General features: G+C 37.8%; 1 protein-coding gene across 1 annotated transcript in view; it reads left to right on the top strand.

The window, feature by feature from the left end:
* The first annotated feature begins 577 nt into the window (after positions 1-577).
* Positions 578-23958, top strand: part of LOC122666245 (extra-large guanine nucleotide-binding protein 3-like) — a 49334-nt gene continuing 25953 nt past the window's right edge. The window contains exons 1-6 of the mRNA XM_043862404.1: positions 578-1736; positions 1866-2003; positions 2811-2915; positions 3017-3196; positions 3688-3865; positions 19062-19312. Of these exons, the coding sequence (XP_043718339.1) occupies positions 762-1736; positions 1866-2003; positions 2811-2915; positions 3017-3196; positions 3688-3865; positions 19062-19312 (1827 nt within the window). The 5' untranslated portion in view covers positions 578-761. The remainder of the gene's footprint in view (positions 1737-1865; positions 2004-2810; positions 2916-3016; positions 3197-3687; positions 3866-19061; positions 19313-23958) is intronic.

Genomic DNA, 23958 nt, shown 5'->3' with positions numbered 1-23958 from the left:
GTCCACTCATATGGGAACCAAAGAAATATTAGGGTTCGGTGCCAACTATCCATCAGTGGGTCCCACTGTATTAACATTTTTTCCCCTCCCCATAGTGAAGGCTAGCTCTTTGAGCTCTCTGTCTTCGAGCTTCTCTCTGCACTCTCTCTCTTCTTAGATTCGAGCTCTGAGTCTCTTTGAATTATTCTTTATTTAAGGTATTTGACTTTCTTCCGTTACTTTTTTAAAGATCTTCTCGTTGCCTTCCTTTCTAAATCCCTTCTGTTTTCTAAGTTTTTTTTTTAAAATAAATTATTTTGTAAAGTTTCGTCTTTGACTATGAAGTTTTCAATATTTGGATGGATTTGGATTAGAGTGGACAATATGCCATTTTTGAATCCGTCTTCGTTTCGGTTTTGATGGTAAATCTCTGATCTTGATCACTTATCTTGGATAGTAGAGAAGTATGTTTCATTTGTTGTTTTGGATAAATTTGTTACAAATTTGGTTTGAATTTGAAGGTATTTCATGGAAGGTCCGACTTGAGCGTAAAGATGCCGGTTTTGGATGGTGACTTTCTGGTTTTAACAGCGAAATCTTAATTCCACAGCTTCCATATTTCAACTTCCTCCTGGTTCTTTATCACTGTACAAAGTTATACGCTTGCTTCACTGGTTTATCCAGATTGAATTAAATCTGTTCTGTATTTATTGGTGTCTGAAATTTGAAAAATTGTACACTAGACTAGTTTTAGATAAGTTTGCTTTGTTGTTTTCGGAGACATGGAGGAAAAGGCTGCAGAGAACTGGAAAGAGTTGGTGAAAAAGATGCTCCCAGTTGGAGCTTCTCTGCCTGATGGAGCAGAGAATCTAGATTATTCAATTGCTATGGAATATGAAGGCCCACCTGTCTCCTATGAGGTTCCTAGAGTTGAACCCTTAGATGTAAATTATTCCACAGTTTCTACAGCATCGATGGCAGAATCATTCTCTGATTCGCGAAGAGTAGCAACCTGTACAGCTCCCCCTGTAATTGAACCGATCCCTTTGCCTGTCTCTAGAATTGCTGGTGTTACAAACTCTTCTGTTCAAAGCCCTAGGGTATCAGGTAGCTCAGGACCTGTAGTATCTGTTTTGCAGAATCACGAGTTCTCATCAGCATCCCCTTCGGCTTCTCCGGGTTCTGTTCACAACCCTCCAAGTAAATTTCCTAAGCAAGTGGTAAATGAAGTGAAAAGAATCCCAATGGTCACCTTCAACAGTGTCGATAAATCTGAAAGGGAAGTGGTTGATGTGGATATACCAGTCTGTCCTGAATATGTTGTAGTTTCTATGAAGAAGAAGAAGACGAAGAGGGTTTGTTTTAGGTGTCAGAAAGGGAAATGGGAAAGTAAGGAGGTTTGCTTGGTTTGTGATGCTAGGTATTGCAGTAATTGTGTGCTCAGAGCTATGGGATCAATGCCTGAAGGGCGTAAATGTGTTACTTGTATAGGTCATCTGATTGATGAATCTAAGCGGTTGAAATTGGGGAAGTCTTCAAGGGTTTTATCACGGTTGCTCAGTCCTTTGGAAGTGAAGCAAATAACTAAAGCAGAGAAAGAATGTCCTGCAAATCAGCTTAGACCAGAACAGCTGATAGTGAATGGAGTCCCCTTGAGATCAGAAGAAATGGCAGAACTACTTTCGTGCCCATTGCCTCCACGAAAGTTGAAGCCCGGGAGATATTGGTATGACAAGGAATCAGGTCTGTGGGGAAAGGTAATTTGCTTCTGCAATCCAGTATATTTAGTTGAGTTCTCTTCTGTTTTGTCTCCTGGATATATGTTTGCCCTTTCCTGCAGTGAGGTGGAACTCTAAAATCTAAAATACTACTCATCGTTCTGACAGGAGGGCGAAAAGCCAGATAGAATCATTAGTTCAAACTTAAATTTCTCCGGGAAGCTTAAACCCAATGCAAGCAATGGGAACACAGAAGTTTTCATCAATGGCAGGGAAATTACAAAAATTGAATTGAGAATATTAAAGGTAGACATTTTCTGTGAGTTATTCTTCTTTTCCACGCTTGTTAGTGAAAAAGCAAAAAAATGCCTAATAGGGATTGTTTTTTCGAACACTTATTTTCTTTATTTTAGTCTGAGGCTAAGTTGCTAAAATTATATTTTATACCATATTTTTTTTACCATTATGAGTCCTAGAGTAGAATAATATTGCATCTTTCTCAATGATTAAAAAATATCTATTATAGGAACTAACCATTTCTAGTTCCTATAATACTAACAATTTCTATTTCTAGTTTGAAAAGGGAGAAAACGATTAAAGAAAAATCTATTATAGGAACTAAAGATAAGCTCTTGGTAGAATCAGTATTTAAGTCTCAAAGAGTCAATCCAGCTTCTTGTTAATTCATGTACAGATTTGCATTTAGCTTCTCTTTGATTCAGTTACTGTTCTTGTTTTATAAAAGGGAACATCCAAAAGAAATTTATAAAAAATTATAGACAGAGAGAAAATATCAACACCAGGGCTGAATGATAAAAAATCATATGCTTGCTTTTCCAAATTGAGATTTTTTTTTTTTGGGGGTGGGGGTTTTTTTTTTGTCTTTCCAACTCCTTTTGGCAGGTTCAGCAGTCTGTATAGAGCAATGATGCCTTGGGATTTGTGATTTTTCTGTCCTAATCTGGGCAGCACTAGTATAAATATGACCAGCTATAGTAGCTTTTGCATGCTTAACCCTTATGTTTCTTTTTTATGTATGTTTTTTCGCATGTGTTAAGTTGTGGTCCATTTTGAAGGAAGACTGATGAAGATTGTAATTTGTAATATTTACAGTTGGCAAAGGTGCAATGTCCTCGTGATACACATTTCTGGGTCTATGAAAATGGTCGCTATGAGGAGGAAGGTCAGAATAATATCAGGGGGAACATTTGGGAAAAGGTGTATATGAGAAAACATTTAAAACATTTAATTTTTTCACATGTGTCAATGTGTTTGGATTCTCTGTTTAAAATGCTTTAAATTTGCTTTTTGCTAGACAGGCATCAACACGGCTTGTCTGTTCTTTGTTCTCATTGCCTGTGCCCCACAGTCAACCACATGTATCAAGGGATGAAGATAGCAACTACACCATGGTCCCAGAGTATCTAGAGCCGAAAAAGATTCAGAGGCTCCTCTTGCTTGGACTTGAAGGCTCTGGAACAAGCACCATTTTCAAGCAGGTATGGCCATGGTTGAGCATGCCTTAAATGCATATGGTTCTCAAAGATGGCTGTTGATTCTTACCAACTGGTTTTCTCAAATTTCACCTGGACTTCATTTACAAAATTAAATTGCTTATTGATTTCTGTATAGTCTCTAACTATAGAACTGTCATGGTTTTATGGAGAATTAGGGCATAATTGCAAACTCTTAATCCTCCAAGTGATTCTTTTTCTGTCGGATGCTTTAGTCATTTCCTGTACCTTGATGCTTAGTTATTAACAAATTTCTTACCACTGTTATCTATAGTTTATTGTACATCTTCTCTTCCTGGTTCAGGATTGCCTCTTGTAGATCCATATTATAATCACTATTTTCTGTTCATTTCTTTGTCTTCTTGCCCCTTGAATTCATACGTTTCAAGCAATAAAGCTTGTCCCTTAGGAGATTATCTGTCTTCCTTTTATTCCTTCTATTTTCATTTTTACAATCATCATGTTTGACTAAACAGGCCAAGTTGTTGTATGGGAACAAGTTCACTCCTGAAGAACTGCAGGATATCAAACTAATGATTCAGAGCAACTTGTACAAATATCTTAGCATTTTGCTTGAAGGGAGGGAGCGTTTTGTGGAGGAGGCTTTGTATAGAAATAAAGTACTAGGTTCACATGATCAACACTCTTCAGCAGGTAATATCTAGTGATGCAGGGCATTTTTGGCCCAAGACCAAGCACAGCTGTCGGTTAAGCTGGCCAGGGTTAGTGCCTGTGATATTATTGCTGGTGGGTCCCATTAAGTTGACTCCAAAGAGCCACCAGACCAAAGTTTAATTTTCTTAAAGTGTCTTTTCATATTCCAACATGTCTTTTCCTTTTCCTAGGCTTAGTTAATGAGTTGATTTCATTTTTCTAGGTGCTTTAATTAGACTTTTCAGTTTTCAAGGTGGGTCTTTTAAGTTTTCTATATAGGAGTCCAAAAGTTTGTGTAATTAATTAATTTTACTTAGTATTAGTTTCTAGGTAATTTAATGCTCTATTGGAGTTAGTTTCTAGGTGATTAATGCTTGAGTCCAAGAGTCATTTTTATTTTCTTTATATACTCATGTAATCCAACAATGAAAAAAAAAGAAGATTTGAAGAATGAATTGAATATTGGATTTCATTGGAAATCAGCAGGTGTGTTTGATCACCTACAAGGGTGTTTGATCACCTTCTATCCCTTCCCCTCTCCTCAACATCTTCTCTTTTTTTTTCTCTCCCTCTCTCAATCTCATCTCTTCTCCTCTCTCTCACGATATTCCTTCTCATCCCCCAGTCTCTTCTTCTCTCTTCATCAAGATTAGAATCTGATCTTGAAACCTCTTCTTCTCTCTCTATCCTATCCCTAATCTCCCTATAAATTAGATCTGATCTCTCTATTACAGATCTGAACCTTCCGTCTGTGTCAAATTGGTAGCAGAGCCTAACCTAATAGAGCTATGGTTGCATATGAGCATGGTCTTGATTCTCCTCCCTACACTTTCAAAATCAGAGTTGGTCTGCCCAATGGGAGAACAGTTATATTACTTGTTGATGAAAGGCAACATGACAACTTTATTTCACAACCCGTGGTGGATATGTTATCTCAAATAGTCGAGATAGTCATAACACCTGACGATCGAGTCCTTGTTGAATTTGGACTTTCTACATATTATGACAGTGCTTGGTGTCGAATTTTTTCTAGTTCAAAGAGAATTATCCAAGTGAGTCGTGATTGGTTGGAAGAGCGCAGAGGTGAAGTTTATATTCTTAACAGCATATGTATCCTAAGGCCTTTGCATCTGTCCAAGACTCTAATTCTAAAAGGACTACAGCCAGAGGTGACTACACCACTTGTGCAAACACATGAAGAGCCAACCGAGTCAACACCTGAGGCAGATCCAGTGAAAGAAGCTCCTACTGAAGTAGTGTTGTTAGATTCTACTGTGGAAACCACCATTGAAACCAACCCGGAGCCTGTAATTGTTGATGAGGTCACTATAGAGACTCCTCCAGTTATTTCCTTCATTGCTGAAAGTGAACCAAAGGTGTAATACCCCGATCCAAGAATTTTATTTTAATATTGATTTACTGTCTTACTTTCTTTTTGTATGACTGGACTGGATGGTAGGGAATCGATTTTCATGTTTGATATTGTTAATTTATGTCAGATTTCATGTAATTATGATTTTTTTGCATGTTTTATAATGAATTATAAGCATAAGTATGATTGTTAGTCATGTATGGCCATGTAAGGGTATTTATGTAATTTTTTAACCCTTGATCTATGTATATAGACTATGTATTGATTTTATACACTATGGTACATTTTTATATACTATGGTTTAAAGTGTATGAAATATATGTTTGGTTCACTATTTGATTCATGGTTTACTATTTGGTTCATGTTGGTTCTTTGCGAATTACTTTTTGGTTCAATGAAATAGGAAAAACAAGGGCATTGTAGGAAACTCACTAGAAAGATTCCAAATACTGATTCACTATAGGTTGTGAACAAAAGGAAAAGAAGAGTTTAAGTGAGGGTTTAATGGGAAAGTTACAAAAGGAAAAGAAGAGTTTAAGTGAGGGTTTAATGGGAAAGTTACAAAAGGAAAAGAAGAGTTTAAGTGAGGGTTTAATCAGAAAGTTACAAAAGGAAAAGAAGAGTTTAAGTGAGGGTTTAATGGAAAAGTTACAAAGGAGAAAAGAAGAGTTAAGTGAGGGCATAAGGGAGATTTCAAGTAAGATGTAAATTAATGAGGAGATATAATAGGAAAGAAGAAGATAATGGAGGGCATAAGGGAAATTTCAAGTAACATGTAAAGTAATCAGGAGATATAATAGGAAAAAAGAAGATAATGGAGGGGCATAGGGGAGATTTAAGTGAATCTTAACCTAGTAATAGAACTAAGGGTATTTTAGTAAAAGACCTTAGCAAAATATTTTTATCTTTGAACACTATTGGTAGTAAGGTTTAGGGTTAAAAATATGGGCTTGGTTTTTTGGGCAATTCAATGAGAAGTCTTAAATATTTACAATTATGCCATGGGATATAAACAATCCTTATGAAGAAGTAAACTCAAACGATTGAAGATTCCCTTAGCATTTCCAAAAGAAGAGAAAGAAGGGAAATTGGCTTGGGATTGAAGATTTGAAGATGAATTTAGTGAAATTGAGGGTTATTAGAGCATGATTAAAGGGATAACTCATGGATTAAAACCTTGAATTGAAGGGTTAATCTCCTATTTGGAAGTTGAAGGATTCAAAGAGGTTAATCCATGTTGAATTGAAAGGTCCCATGAATTGATAAGGGATTTGAGGGAAGAACACTTGAATTGGGGGTTTTCCTTGAAAGAGAAGGGCCACACGAAGATCGGTTTTAAAGCTGAAAGTTTTGGAAGCGTTAAACTGTAAGTAGCGATCATGATTATAATGGAATGTGTAATTACTTAATGTATGTATATATGTATTAATGATTAATTGGATAAATGAATATATGTTTTATACTGCTTGTAAGCCTTGTATGCATAGTGCATGAAAGATGTGTATGCTAGAATGGAAATGAGGATTTTATATGTGCATGATTAAAGATTTGAATGAGTTTAGACATGGAAAGAAAGTATGTGCTTATATAGTGTTTGCAACTATATGATGTTGCCTATGTATTATATTCGTATTCATGATAGGCCTAAGATTGGTTATGAAAGTACATTTATGTATGATGAAAGATCAAGTTGTAAGTGAAAACATAAATTTAAGCCTAAATCGATAGACGACTCGGGGTGGTAAATATATAGGTATTTTGGGAGGCATTGAGGCTAAGGCCAAAATATGACCCGACACAAAAGCTTTGAGAGGCGTTGAAGCTTAGGCCAAGACACGGCCCGGCATGAGGGAATACCATTTCTAATGAGGAGTTGAGACTAAGGCTAAGAATAAGAGTTGGGTATCATGTGATTGATATGAAGAATATTGGAAATAATGAAAGATGCTTGTTACCCTAGTAATGGTTATGAATTATGTATGAGTTTGTTATGAAGGATTGTTTATCGTGCCTGCTGGGCTGTCAAGCTCATTCCATTATTAAAAATGTTTTTACAGAGAAAGGAGCCAAAGATAAGGAAAAGGAATTGTGATCAAACAGGATCACTCAGACTGAAGTTGCCCTCGCTATTCTCCAAGTGTAGTTAAGGTCATTATTATGATTGTCTAGATTTTTATAAGAATGATGTTTTAAAGATTGTACTTGTTTAAGGATGACTGTAATTTAAGGTATTTAGATGTCAACAGAGTTGCTACTTGAAGGTTAGTTTAGGAGTTTTATTTATGGTTAATGATATTGACTCTAATGCCCTAAACTAGATGTTTTTCCGCTTGAACTCTGAATGATTATGTGTTATGGATCATTTTGAACGGATATCATTGTTAGTGATGGAGTTTTATACTTCATGAAATGTATATGATTCATACATAGAATGTCTTTAAGGGCTAGTGTTTTTGTGTATCTCGCACAGTCCCCAGCTAGATCCGGTGTTATAGGCCCCGCTAGGTCTGGTCGTATTGGGGGTGTGACAACTTGGTATCAGAACGGAGTTTAAGGATTCTGTAGACTTGTAACCTGTTGGCATAGGACTTTAGAGTTAAATTCTCTAAGTTTTGATGTTTAGGATCTTTGATTAGATTCTAAAATGAAATGATTTTATTGATCAGGAAATGCCTAAAGGAAAGAGAACTAGAAGACAGGCGGCAGCAGGGCCTGTTCAAGAGGAGGTACCTGAACAAGTACTTACTCAAAAAGCATCCCCTGAGATTGAGGCTTTTGATTTAGGCACTGGAAGTGGTAGCAGTATGCTAGTACAGCCGGTAGCCACAAATATGAGTGTACTGAAGGACTTCCAGAAGCTACATCCTATCTCATTCAAGGGTGTAGGTACGGACCCATCTATTGCTACGACATGGACCCGTGAAATGGAGAAGTTATTAGAGTTTCTGAAGTACTCGGATGCCCAGAAAGTTTTATGTGCCACCTACAAGCTACAAGGTGAAGCTGATCAGTGGTGGCAGATGACAAAGACCATTCTGAGTGCTGAAAGGAAGGTGATAACCTAGGAAGATTTTAAAGTGGCATTTGACAATAAATATTTTCCTCCCAGTGTCAGAAAATAGAAAATGATGGAGTTTGTACAACTCACACAAGGAAGCCAATCTGTGATGGCTTATGAAAGAAAATTTGAAGAACTGTCAAAGTATCCGCATATGGTGACTACTGAGGAGTTAAGGGCCAAGCAGTTTGAGCAAGGATTGAGGCTTGATGTTAGAAAAGCAGTGGCTACCTTTCAGTTGAAGACTTACACTGAGGTTGTTCAGAAGGCCCAGATTTATAAAGCAGCTGACAAAGGGAACACCCAACTTGAGGGTGAGACTCCGAAGAAAAAGTTCAAGTCAAATAACTTTAAAGGAAAGTGGACGACGAACCAAAAGAAGAAACCCCAAGACAAGGGATCCAGAATGGAATGTCCTAAGTGTGGCAAGAGCCACAAGGGAGAATGCTTGATGGGTACCACAACTTGTTTCAAGTGTGGTAAGAGCGGGCACTATGCAAGAGATTGTAGGTCTGGTGGTGGTTACCAAAGGCTTGAGAAGACTGGCAAGAAAGCGGTGGAAAACCAAAAGCAAAAGACTCTTGGAAGAGTTTATACTTTAACTACCAAGGACGCTAAGCTTTCACCTTCAGTGGTGGCAGGTATAACTTTCTTCTTATGATTGTTATATTATTGATATATATATATATATATATATATATATATATATCATGTTTTATACTATGTTATGTTTAGAACGTGATGTATGAATGATGTTATGTTCCATGTCAATGTTTATGGTTGACAGGTATATTGAGTATTTCTGGTATGCCTGCCTATGTTTTATTGATTCGGGGTCTATGCACTCCTTATTTTCTTATGAGTTCGCTAGTACGATGGATGTGGAACCCAAAGATATGGATGTTTAGTTGTATGTGTCTACACCTACTGAACATGTTTTAAAGATTGATGTGATCTATGAGTTATGTGCAATAGATATTAATGGGAAGAGACTGGAGGCCAACCTAGTGTTACTAGATATGAAAGACTTTGATGTAATACTAGGGATGGATTGGCTGACAACTTACCATGCTAGTGTGTTATGTTTTGAAAAACTAGTGGTTCTAAGACCAATTGGAGAACCAGAATTTAAAATTTCTTGAGTTAAGATAGGAGCACCACTATCAATGATGATTTCTGCTTTACACGCTAGGAAGTTGCTAAGGCAAGGTTGCTAAGGATTCTTGGCAGCAGTTCATGACACTACAGCTAAAGAATTGTTGATAATTGAAGTACCTGTAGTGTGTGATTTTATAGATGTCTTTCCGGAGGATTTACTTGGAATACCTCCAGAGAGAGAGTTGGAGTTCGGTATTGAACTTCTACCTAGCACGGCTCCGATTTCAAAGGCACCGTATAGGATGGCTCCTATTGAACTAAAGGAATTGAAAGAGCAGTTACAAGAATTACTAGACAAAGGTTTTATTAGACCAAGTGTTTCTCCGTGGGGAGCTCCAGTGCTTTTTGTAAAGAAGAAGGATGGTACAATGAGAATGTTCATTGACTATCGGGAATTGAACAAGGTGATGGTAAAGAACAAATACCCATTACCCCGTATCGATGACTTGTTCGACCAATAGCAAGGAGCTAAGGTATTTTCCAAGATTGACCTTAGATCAGGGTACCATCAAGTGAAGGTTAGAGATGAAGATGTTTCAAAGACAGCGTTCTGAACATGGTACGGTCATTATGAGTTCCTTGTCATGCCTTTTGGGCTGACAAATGCACCGGCAGTATTTATGGACCTAATGAACAGAGTGTTCCATGATGTGCTCGATCAGTATGTGATTGTATTTATTGATGATATCTTAGTTTATTCTAAGAGTGAAGAAAACCAAGAGGAATATTTGAAAGCTGTGTTCCAAACATTGAGGAACGAAAAGTTGTTTGCAAAATTCAAGAAATGTGAGTTTTGGCGTGACAGAGTTATTTTCTTAGGCCATGTTATATCAAAGGAAGGCCTAATGGTGGATCCAGGAAAGGTAAAAGCAGTGATGGAATGAGCAAGACCAACAAATGTTACAAAAATAAGGAGCTTTTTGGGTCTAGCCGGTTACTACGGGCGATTCATTGAAGGGTTCTCCAGTATTGCTGTTCCATTGACAAAGTTAACAAGAAAGGGAGTTCGATTCATATGGCCAGAGGAATGTGGAAAGAGCTTCGAGGAATTGAAGCACAAGCTTGTAACAGCCTCGGTTTTGACTATTCCTTCAGTCAGGGGTTTTTGTTGTTTACAGTGATGCCTTGAAGAAAGGTTTGGGTTGTGTGCTTATGCAACATGGCAAGATAGCGGCTTATGCTTCTAGACAGCTGAAGTTACATGAACAGAACTACCCCACTCATGATTTGGAGTTGGCGGCAGTAATTTTTGCGTTAAAGATATGGAGGCATTATTTGTATGGTGAAAGATATAAAATCTTTACAGATCACAAGAGTTTGAAGTACATCTTCACCCAAAAGGAACTTAACTTGAGAGAGAGGAGGTGGTAAGAACTTGGATTATGACTGTAGTATCAACTATCATCCTGGTAAGGCAAACGTAGTTGCAGATGCCCTAAGCGAGAAATCTCAAGGTTATATAGCAACACTGTTGACTAACTAGCCTCACATTATAGAAGATGCTAGGAAGCTGAATTTGGAAGTTGTACTACCCAATGCTACAGGAATACTGGCAAACTTACAGGTGCAACTCTCCATCAATGAAAGAATTAAGAAAGAACAGTTCAAGGACCCATTCCTTGAAAAGGTAAGGAATGAGATTGGTGAAGGTAAGCGGGCAGATTTCCATATTGATAATGATGGATCTTTGAGATTTAGAAACCGACTGTGTGTGCCCATAGTGAACTAAAACAGATTCTGATGAAAGAAGCACACTACAGCCCGTACACCGTTCACCTAGGTGGTATTAAGATGTATCACGAGCTTAAGAAAGTCTATTGGTGGAACAATATGAAGAGGGAGATAACAGAGTTTATACAAAAGTGTTTGACATGTTAGCAAGTGAAAGTTGAGCACCAACGACCTTCAGGTCTTTTGCAACCACTCTCATTACCCAAATGGAAGTGGGATCGGATTACTATGGATTTTGTTACAGCTTTACCAAGGACTCCGCAAGGTTTTGATGCAGTTTGGGTGATTGTAGACAGATTGTCAAAGTCAGCCCATTTTCTCCCTATTAGGATTAATTGCTCAATGGATAAACATGCAGAGCTTTATGTGAAAGAGATTATGAGGTTGCATGGAGTGCCAATTTCTATTGTTTCTGATAGAGATCTAAGATTTACCTCTCGCTTTTGGAAGAGTTTATAAAAGGCTTTGGGTACTCAGTTACATTTCAGGACGGCATTCCATCCTCAAACAGATGGTCAGTCTGAAAGGACCATTCAGATTTTAGAAGATGTGTTGAGTGCATGCATGATTGATTTCAAGGGAAATTAGAGTGATCATTTAGCATTGATCGAATTTGCATACAACAATAGCCATCAATCTACAATTGAAATGGCACCTCATGAAGCACTTTATAGAAGGAAATGTCGATCCCCTATTTGCTAGACTGAAGTAGGAGAGAGGCAGATTTTGGGGCAAAAAATTGTACTACAGACATGTGAAAAGGTGGAATTGATACAGAAAAGAAAGACTACCCAGAGTAGGCAGAAGAGTTATGTAGATTTGAGAAGGAAGCCCTTAGAGTTTGAAGAAGGCATCAAAGTATTCTTGAAAGTAGCTCTAATGAAAGGGGTTATGAGATTTGGGAAGAAAGGAAAGTTGAGTCCGAGGTATGTAGGATCCTTCGAGATTCTTGAAAAAGTTGGACTAGTAGCTTACAGGCTTGCCTTATCGCCAGAGTTGTCCAATGTCCACAATGTTTTTCACGTATCAATGCTGAAGAGGTATGTTGGTGATTCATCTCATGTTTTGAACTACCCACCGTTATAATTGAATGAAGATCTATCATATGTGGAAGAACCTGTGAAGATTCTAGACCGAAAAGATAGAATTTTGCGGAACCGAGCTGTCCCATTGGTGAAAGTCCTTTGGAGAAATCATACAAGCCAAGAAGTATCATGGGAGCTTGAATCCGACATGTGGGATGAATATCCCCAGTTATTTGATGATCAAGATACGTCAATTTCGAGGACGAAATTTTTATAAGGAGGGGAGGATGTAATATTCCGACCCAAGAATTTTATTTTAATATTGGTTTACTATCTTACTTTCTTTTTGTATGACTAGACTGGATGGTAGGGAATCGATTTTCATGTTTGATATTGTTAATTTATGGTAAGATTTTATGTAATTATGAATTTTTTGCATGTTTTATAATGAATTATAAGCATGAGTATGATTGTTAGTCATGTATGGCCATGTAAGGGTATTTATGTAATTTTATGACCCTTGATCTATGTATATAGACTATGTATTGATTTTATACACTGTAGTACATTTTTACATACTATGGTTTATAATTATAGACTATGGTTTAAAGTGTATGAAATATATGTTTGGTTCACTATTTGATTCATGGTTTACTATTTGGTTCAAGTTGGTTCTTTATGAGTTACTTTTTGGTTAAATGAAATGGGGAAAACAAGGGCATTATAGGAAACTCACTAGAAAGATTCCAAATACTAATTCACTATAGGTTGTGAACAAAAGGAAAAGAAGAGTTTAAGTGAGGGTTTAATGGGAAAGTTACAAAGGAGAAAAGAAGAGTTAAGTGAGGGTATAAGTGAGATTTCAAGTAAGATGTAAATTAATAAGGAGATATAATAGGAAAGAAGAAGATAATGGAAGGGCATAAGGGAGATTTAAGTGAATCTTAACCTAGTAATAGAACTAAGGGTATTCTAGTAAAAGACCTTAGCTAAATATTTTTATCTTTGAACACTATTGGTAGTAAGGTTTAGGGTTAAAAATATGGGCTTGATTTTTTTGGCAATTCAATGAGAAGTCCTAAATATTTACAATTATGCTATGGGATATAAACAATCCTCATGAAGAAGCAAACTCATACGATTGAAGATTCCCTTAGCATTTCCAAAAGAAGAGAAAGAAGGGAAATTGGCTTGGGATTGAAGATTTGAAGATGAATTTTGTCACACCCCGGCCTAGTGCTTAAGGGCCAGGAGAGACTGGATGTTTCTGACATCCAACCAATCCCCCAAGGATCGCAAGTGCAGTACCCTATCAACAATCATTATCTCACAAATACAGTAATCAGAGGCAACGTAAACAATTTAAATAATAGAGATAACATCATTAGTAAGAGAAGTCTAAGTGATATTTCATATATATAAAGAATAAAGCTTGTGATACAACTATACAGTTCATAAAAGTACCAGAAGGTAAAATTACACAAGAAACTATACTATAACTATACAAAATGTTTATAAAGCATAAAAGAGTGGGGAGGTAGCCTGGACTGTCAGGCCAAGATCAGGAGATTGTGCAATCATCACGTGCGCACGAAGTATCGTGCACTTCAAACTCCAGCGCCGCAAATCCATTATTAAAAGTAACTAAATCACCTGAAAAATAAAGATATCCACAGGGGTGAGCTCTCCACTGAGCCTAGTAACAGGGTACACGCATACAAACACAATTATATTCATGATGCATGTGCTAAACTAACATGCTCCTAGCACAGATACTAAGTCTCATGAGGTCTAAGTACTACTGGTAGTAGATGCTAACCTCGGTCCCAGAATTAACACATCGGTCACCCGAGTGAAACCATTCTACCACGATGATGACCTGCCAGATCAGCATGACACAAAGCAGCGGACCCGACAGACCCCCAAAGACCAACCCTGTCTGTTTATTCCCACAGTGGAGCGGACACGCTAATATGGGACAAAAGATGGCACCCCGGCATGTCCCTTCGGCCGTACCACGGGTTGGCCAACACCTCTCCCCCTGTTGGTAAGGGGCGTAGTACTGGGTAATGAATATCAACCTAACCCAGTGTAGTCTAATTATGATGATACAAGCATGGATTGAGTTATCGAGTACTAATTTCCACCTTCAACAATTTCTACATAATAAAAATATCAATGCAGTGCAATGCAGTATGCCAATGTGCAGCCTAATTCACATGCATTCTAATGCATTAAATCATAGAAAACTATATGCATCAGTATATTTGTAATGATGCATGACATGGCATTCAGCATAACAGTGAAATTAAAATGATAAACACGATTAAATTAAGGTCAAGGTCCCCTTACCTGAGATAGTTGATGACCTAGTCAGATAGAAACCCAAAAGGCCAAGTAATCCTCACCAAAAATGGAATAAAACAGTCCTAAATAAACATCAAAACATCATATATCAGTGAGGGTAATAGTCTAGGTCAAACCCTAAGGAATCAGTCACACAATCACACAAAAAGGGGAAGCCGGATGCAGACTTCCAGTGAGCCGGTCGACAGTCCCTAGGCCTGCAACAGCATCCGGGAGTTTGGCCGAATTTGGGGTTTTGGCTCAAATTGGCCAGATCCTTGCATGCATGGGTCAAATTTGGTGTTTTAATACCATTTCAAGGTGGGTCAGCCTAATTTCATATTTATTAAATCAATTTGAACTGATTAGATGTTTAATTAAAATTACCCAAATAGGGATAACTATCTAGTTAATTCAGCTAGAATCTAGGTTCCTCAAGTGGAGAATTTAGGTCATAGGTAAGTCTGAACTAGCTTTTCAGTCCAAAACAGCAATTACATGCTGAAAATGGTCAAATAACTTTACAATCTTTCAATTCCAATGGCTGAATAAGGCTTAGGAGGTCTTAGAGATGAAGAATGGAGAAAATAGAAGGGGAAAATGCAGAAATTCATGGCCTACCTTGATACAGCAGTGAGCAAGGATGAAGCAGCCCAGAATTTGTGCAAGAAGGTCTCTCTTAGAGGTTCCCAAGTTCCAATTTCAGATGTAGAAGACAAGCCTTCAGGTATAAGCCTCTCCTCTCCCTTCTTCTCTTCTCTAAGCTGGAACGAAATTCTCAGCTTCTCTGATCATGTTGTGATATGTGAATAGTATAAGAGAGGGTTATATATATGTAGGGATGTAAACGGATCGGATTCGGATCGGATACGGATCGGATGTGATCGAGCCGGATATTCCCTGGCCGAATACGGATACCTCTAAACGGATTCGGATGCGGATCGGATTCGGATTTTCGACCATCCGTTTACATATCTGCCTTGTGTAACCCGGACCTTCCTCCCCCTAGCGGATACAATTCTCTCTCAATCCATATCTCTTAGATCATGATTCTCTTTTCATCATATTCTAGAACTTGTTTAATCTTCAAAAACCCTAAAAATCATTATTTACTTAATTTTTTATTATTAAGTATTCGGATTTTTTTTCGGACGGATTTTAATCGGAGTATTCGGATTATTTTCCGGATATCTCTAAACGAATACGGATGCCCCTAAACGAATACGGATGCGAATTCGGATTCGGATTTCGGTTATCCATTTACATCCCTATATATATGGGTAATGGCATTTAAGCACTAAGGGGCAATTCTGTCCTTTGGTTATAAATCATTTCTAAAATTGATTTTAAAGTTATTTATAGTTACAAATCTGTTTCTGATGATTATACTAACCATAAAGTAATGCCGGACGATATCAGAGATCATCTGAACACGGGTAACTGTTAAGGATAGGATTTCACACTGGGGACGTGGGTCCCACAGAGGTAAACTTACTGAAATACCCCAATAACCTTAATCGGTCAGTACGATACACCATAAAATACAAATAAATTGCACTTACAAGGGGTTTAATTGATGGAGGAGTTCTACATGCTATGCAACCAGTAGATCCGACACAGATAGCTTAAGTGTCGGGTTCCGTTGGGGTTCTCTGACTCTAGAAGGGCGAGGTAGTTGGCTGTTCGAAATGCCCTTACAGACGAGTCATGAGATTAGCCTGAATTTCTTAATCGAGTCGGCCCACAACTTAGAGGCTAGCATGGCCAAATATTGAATCAGAACCTGAAATCACATAGGTTCCAAAAGTTCAATTTTTTTGCAGGTTTCACAAATTTAGTGAAATTGAGGGTTATTAGAGCATGATTAAAGGGATAACTCATGGATTAAAACCTTGAATTGAAGGGTTAATCTCCTATTTGGAAGTTGAAGGTTGCAAAGAGGTTAAATCCATGTTGAATTGAAAGGTCCCATGAATTGATAAGGGATTTGAGGGAAGAACACTTGAATTAGGGGTTTTCCTTGAAAGAGAAGGGCCACATGAAGATCGGTTTTAAAGTTGGAAGTTTTGGAAGCATTAAACTGTAAGTAACGATACATGATTATAATGAAATGTGTAATTACTTAATGTATGTATATATGTGTTAATGATCAATTGGATAAATGAATATATGTTTTATACTACTTGTAAGCCTTGTATGCATATACATGAAAGATGTGTATGCTAGAATGGAAATGAGGATTTTATATGTGCATGATTAAAGATTTGAATGAGTTTAGAAATGGAAAGAAAGTATGGGCTTATATAGTGTTTGTAACTATATGATGCTGCCTATGTATTATATTCGTATTCATGATAGGCCTAAGATTGGTTATGAAAGTACATTTATGTATGATGAAAGATCAAGTTGTAAGTGAAAACATAAATTTAAGCCTAAATCGATAGACGACTCGGGGTGGTAAATATAAGTGTTTTGAGAGGCATTGAGGCTAAGGCCAAGATATGACCCGACACAAAGGCTTTGAGAGGCGTTGAAGCTTAGGCCATGACACGGCCCGGCATGAGGGAATACCATTTCCAATGAGGAGTTGAGACTAATGCTAAGAAGAAAAGATGGGTATCATATTGATTGATATGAAGAATAATGGAAATAATGAAAGATGCTTGTTGCCCTAGTAATGGTTATGAATTATGTATGAGTTTGTTATGAAGGATTGTTTATCGTGCTTACTGAGCTGTCAAGCTCATTCCATTATTATAAATGTTTTTATAGAGAAAGGAGCCAAAGATAAAGGAAAAGGAATTGTGATCGAGCAGGATCACTCAGACTGAAGTTGACCTCTCTATTCTCAAAGTGTAGTTAAGGTCATTATTATGATTGTCTAGATTTTTATAAGAATGATGTTTTAAAGATTGTACTTGTTTAAGGATGATTGTATTTTAAGGTATTTAGATGTCAACACAGTTGCTACTTGAAGGTTAGTTTAGGAGTTTTATTTATGGTTAATGATATTGACTCCGATGCCCTAAACTATATGTTTTTCCGCTTGAACTCTGAATGATTGTGTTATGGATAATTTTGAACGGATATCATTGTTAGTAATGGAGTTTTATACTTCATGAAATGTATATAATTCATACACAGAATGTCTTTAAGGGCTAATGTTTTTGTGTATCTCGCACAGTCCCCAACTAGATCCCGGTGTCATGGGCCCCGCTAGGTCTGGTCGTACTGGGGGGTGTGACAAGAGGTGGAACATATTGATTTTATCTTTCCACTCAAATCTTTCGAAGACCGTTAACCGAGCTTGCACGACTATATACCCGACTTTAGAGAGTTGCCAAAGCATTGTTATGGGCTAAAGTTAGATATCCATCATATCAAGCTGATTTCTCGCTTGATCAAAACTCGTGGTCGAGTTATTTTTTTAAGAAAGGGAAAATTGATGTTAGTTAATGAGTTGATTTCTTTTTTCTAGGTGTTTTAATTCGACTTTTCAGTTTTCAAGTTGGGTCTTTTAAGTTTTCTATGTAGAATTTCAAAAGTTTGTGTAAGTAATTAATTTTACTTGGTATTAATTTCTAGGTAATATAATGCTTTATTGGAGTTAGTTTCTAGATGATTAATGCTTGAGTCCAAGAGTCATTTTTATTTTCTTTATATACTCATGTAATCCAACAATGAAAAAAAGAAGATTTGAAGAATGAATTGAATATTGGATTTCATTGGAAATCAGCAGGTGTGTTTGATCACCTTCTATCCCTTCCCCTCTCCTCAACATCTTCTCTTTTTTTCTCTCCCCCTCAATCCCATCTCTTCTCCTCTCTCTCATGATATTCCCTCGCATCCCCCAGTCTTCTCTTCTCTCTTCATCAGGATCAGAATCTGATCTTGAAACGTCATCTTCTCCCTTTATCCTATCCCTAATCTCCCTATAAATTAGATCTAATCTTTCTATTACAGATCTGAACCTTCCATCTGCGTCACCTAGCAACTCAGGATTTTGGTTTTTCTTCCAGCTATCTATTCTTCATATTTAGTTCCCTCATTTTAAATAGTCTGAGTCATAAGTTTGGGGAAACTAAGTGTTGCCTTGATCATAAGTTCATAACAGAGTAGTTCACGAGTGAGTTCTGTCTAAAGAAGAATTGAAAAAAAAAAATTATCCATCAGATTCTTTCAAACAAACCGAAATACTCGCAGTAGAGAGAGACGACTCTCTCTCTCTCTCATACATGTGCACAAGTGCACCGGTGTATTTGGATGGAGTACCTGTAAGAGCTACTTATAAGATTCTAGGAGTGCGATACTTTCCGAGTTATAGGTTTTTTCCCTTATTTCCAGGCTATTATTAACTTGTGGTGTACATCATGTGTTACATCTACCATTATAAATATTTTGGGTTGCAACTATAAAAAAATAACTTTTTATATAAATTAATTCCATGTCTTTAGGTGTGCTGATCCTTTGAATATGCTCAAAAAATTAATTCCATGTTCATCTCAGGTGAAAGAGAAGATCAATCCCATGAAACAAACCAGTGTGTCTATTCCATTAATCCAAGATTAAAGCATTTTTCTGATTGGCTTCTGGACATCATAGCCATGGGAGACTTGGATGCATTCTTTCCTGCAGCAACACGTGAATATGCTCCACTGGTTGAAGAAGTGTGGAAGGATCCTGCAGTACAGGAGACATATAAAAGAAAGAACGAGCTTCACTTTCTCCCAGATGTCGCTGAATACTTCTTAAGCCAGGTATCATGTTTACTCCTTTGTAGTAGACTTTCCATCATCCTGTTATTTGTTGATTTATATTCATTCAATGCCTCTTATATATAGCATATGTAGCTGAATGGTGCAACTTGCTGGTTTTCTCTCTATATTGGGTGGTGTTAAGGGTTATAAGGGCTAATGCTGTTTTCTTTGTCATCACCAACTTAGCAAATGGCGAGAAGGGTGTATCCATGTGATGGACGACCCCCATCCACTTTACCGGCATGGTTTAAAGTATCGACCGATACGATACGATACGGACCGATACGGACCGATACGTATCGGTATCGGTCGCTACCGATACGTCTCTTTTTTTTTTTTTTTAATGAACTGTCTCGAATGGTATTGAAATGTATCGACCGATACGGGCCGATACGATATGATACGACCGATACGTATCAATACCATCGATACGTCTAGTAAATGGTTCAGTGGATGGTTTAATAAGTATAGATATGTATCGATACGTATCGGCCGATATGGCTCGATACATACCGATACGTACCGATACGTATCGATACCATCGATACATTCCATAAAAAAACCATTTTCACTCACAGACTCGATACAATTCCTAATCTAACAAAAAATGAAGGAAAACTCTTAACCAATAGTCTAAAATCTTGCATTTAATCTTGGTTTTTCACACTTTTAAACTAAAAAACGAATCAAGGAGTGCTACAACATCATCCTTTGCATCATCCAATACTCTTCAGGACTATAGACGATTACAACATGTGAGAAACTTCATCTTTTATAACAATTTCAATTTAATGCACTTGTTTGGTTATACATTATTCACCATTTTTTGTTTTATGCATGATACTTATTATATATTGCTTATTTATATTGTTTTTTGTTCCAAAAGTCTATTTCCATGTGTATCTTGACCATTTCTATGCGTATTTGTATTGTTCGATACGTATCTCCGAAACGATACGATATGTCTCTTAAAATCACCCGACCGATACGATACCCAATACCGATACTTTAAACCTTGTTTACCGGTTAAGTTTCAGCTTAAAACAAACAGTGAAAGTGCATCAAAAGTAAGTTTCAAGGGAAAAGATTACAGAAATGCCCGTGGATTCTATTATAATGAGATGGCATTATTGTATATGATACTTTAAACTTTACCACTTCCCCTGCTTCTTTGGGCTGAAATTTGTTCTGTAAAACTGGTGAGCCCTGTATTGTGTGCCACGTGGCAAGGGAATGTTAGTAGGTGACTGGAAAAATATTTCCATCCCTTGTTACGTGTATTTTTTTTTTTCTCTCATTATTCATTTGTTTTCTGTGTTCAGAGCATGGAAGAAGAATATCTCGGTTTCCCAAGTTTCCGAGTGGAAACCTATATGTGCTAGAGTTTATGTAATAGCGATACTTTAGTCATTGGGTTATTGGAAGCCATATTAAGTTGTAATTTTTATCTTTTTTAGTTTTTACCTCTCACCTCCCTAGGGAGGCTTATGTAATTCCAAGGAAATGATTAATGAACAATATAGGAGAGAGAAATCGAATGACTCTGACCACGGTTTCTCTCATCTCTTCTTCTTCTTCCTCTCTTCTTCCTCCTCTTCTCCTCCTCCTCCTCTTCTTAGTTCTTACTTCTTGTTCCTTGCTTGAATCGATCCATACTTGTTTTCTAACTTGGTATCAGAGCTTGGTTTGTGAGTCAACCAAGCTTACATTTCTTCTATACCTCTCTTTGGAACCCTAGAAAGATAGAGGGTTCCAATAGAGGCTGTACTATGTAAGATAATACATTTAGAAGATCTAATGTAGTTCCATTATCCAAACCAAGACCTAATGGTGGAGATATGGGGGCTGTGAAAGTCGATTCAAAGACCTAGGGGCTCAAGACAAATTACCTCTAGGCTCTCCTTCATCTCTTCATGTCTCTCTCATCCAGACACCATTTGAGATGTGGCTAGGCTTACTAGAATCGCCTAAGGGGTATCTTTCAACCCCCTAGAGCCCCATTTGCTGGTTTGATAGTCTTTGGGAGAACAACTCCATCTCTCCCAGCTGGACAGGTACTGCCAGATTCACTTGTTCTTCTCTCTTTTGCCTGATATGCTTTAAGGAATGTTGAATGGTTACTATTGATTGAAGAGTTACATTATGTGGGACTTATTTGATGTTATGGATTGAGACTACACTGTTGGGAATGCAAGTGATTTGATTTTCTTCAAGAAATTGTGATTTGCTTGCTTGCTGGATTTTTTTTTTATTGGGTAGAGTTGACTCCCCATTTGATTGTGGTATTACGTTGATTCACTAATTGTGTACTTACCATGTCTGGGTCTGAGATCAGTGGACCTGTGGAAGCTTCGGCTAGTAGTTTGGGTAGTACCAACCCCTATGACTCTCTTTGATAACTCCAATACCCAAATATCCCTTGTGAAGTTGGACAATACCAACTATTTGGATTGGGCTCACTCTGTGAAGTTGTCTCTGCGAAGTAGGGGGAAACTGGGGTACGTTATTGGTTCTATTAAAGCCCCTGCAGTGATTGATCCCACATATCTGAAATGGGAGACTGAGAACTCAACTATTATGACTTGGTTGATTTTCTCCATGAAACCATAGGTAGAAGATTTATGAGAAAGGAGATTGCAAAGGAGATTCAGGATAGTGTCACTAAGACATTTGACCGAGTGGATGACTTGGCAAAGGTCTATCAAATTCTTCAAAGGGTCATCACTATAAAGCAAGGTGACCAAAGCATTTTTGGATATTACAACACTATCAGTGGTCTCTGGGAGGAGTATGATCACTGTAGGGACCTCCAGCTGTCCAACCCCGAGGATTAGGCAAAGGTGTATAGGACACTTGAGAAGAAACGTGTTCTTATTTTACTTGGTGGGGCTTAATCCCGAATTTGAGCCAATCTGATAATTAATCTTGAGGCGGTCACCTATTCCATCTTTAGATGGGCGCGTCGCCTAGGCGTCCAGGCGCTTTGGTCGACTTGGGCGCCTTGGTCGCCTAGGCAGGTGCCTTGGACGCCTTGGTCGCCTACTTGGTGTCACCTTGATTTTTTTACCCTCTCCAACGCTTTGGATCGCCTAACCGCTGTGACAACTATGAGATGAAGTATGTAGCTACTTAAAGAGTGAGGAAAGCAGAAGAGTATCCATGGACACAGCACCATCCCTGGAGAAATCTGCTCTTTCCTCTAGCTCTCACAGGGATTGGCGAGGTGGGGGGAGAGGCCAAGGGCCACCTGATGTAGGGGATTACCTAGAGACTAGGGTTCCTACAAGGGCTTGTTGGGTAGGCTATGCTAAAATGTATAAACCTTAGGGAGGGGGCTGTAAACAGGGACTGGCAGCAACATATATGATAAACATTGAGACTAAAATAGAATATTAATGTAGCAATGAACAATAAAAAATCCTAGCTAAATGCAGCAATTTAACAAGACATCAATAGGGAGTATAGGGATGGGGAAGATGGGAAGCGTAATACCAAGTTGAATGCATGTTCTTTCACCATTCCGAAAATAATAGGTGCTAAGCTAGGTCTTAATTATGCAGCCAAGAAAAAAAACAGCAGGAAATTCAATACAAAAGAATCCTCAAAACAGGGTAATAGCAAAGAGAACCATAAAACAGGCAAAAAGGGGTAAAAATCTGAAATCGATGGGGATGGGAAGTAGTGTTTATAGACAACAATAAGTGGAGAAGAAGAAGTAGAAGAAAATAATGAGAGAGAAGGAGAGGATTGAACTTACCTTAGCACCAAGAAGTGATAGATAGAGAAAGAGAAAAAGAAGATGCTCCACGTGAGATGAAAAGCCACGATGGGAGAGGGAGACGATGGAAAAGAGTTCAACAATTCATTTTATTATTTTTATTATCATCAACATTAGATTTGGCCGCAGCCTTACATGCTCATAAAAATCTGAGAAAATAAAATCCTATCCTAATCGATAAACATGGAAAGAAATAACAATCAAATCCCAAATTCCCAATCAAATCCTTCATAAAGCTGAAAATAAAATCCTTCCAAGTAAATAGGTAACAAATAAAAGTAAAATATCCTAGTGACTAATCTGAATCGCAAGCTGTCTATGTGGAGCCCATGCAATAGCTGTAAAAAATCACACAACTTGAGGTTCCCTTGCCACGCAAGATGTTGATCGATGACTCCCAAACTGACCTAATCGATGGCTGGTTTGTTGAACCAAAGAACCACAAAAATCGATTTCAATATGGGGCCTGCTTTGGTTGTCACATCCCAAACCACCCCCCGGGAGGATTAGGTAGGTGACCCGAATTGCTCCGTAGCAATCCACCAAACCCCAAGGATCTAGAAGCTGTTAATACATTCACGAACACACACACATCCACAATAATGCAAGATGTAAAACACAAAGTGCTGTGGAAGACTAATATTTACATTAAGCTTTTAAGAAAAACAAAAGGGAAAGCATATATATAACCATCATTGTTTAGTTCTCTTCTCTCTCTGAACAATAGCAGTCCCAACTCTATCCGACCTAGCTTTACAAAAGAATATAAACAGGACAAGGCAACCCGAGCCCCAAACAAAGCTATACAAAAGAGGGATCCCTAGTATAACCAAAAAGAATCCCACCGTCAGGACTAGAGTCAGTTGCA

The sequence above is a fragment of the Telopea speciosissima genome, chromosome 6 (assembly GCF_018873765.1).
Source record: "Telopea speciosissima isolate NSW1024214 ecotype Mountain lineage chromosome 6, Tspe_v1, whole genome shotgun sequence".
In the NCBI taxonomy this organism is placed as follows: domain Eukaryota; kingdom Viridiplantae; phylum Streptophyta; class Magnoliopsida; order Proteales; family Proteaceae; genus Telopea; species Telopea speciosissima.
Note: the sequence above shows the minus strand (reverse complement) of the source record. Positions and strands in the feature narration are given on the sequence as shown.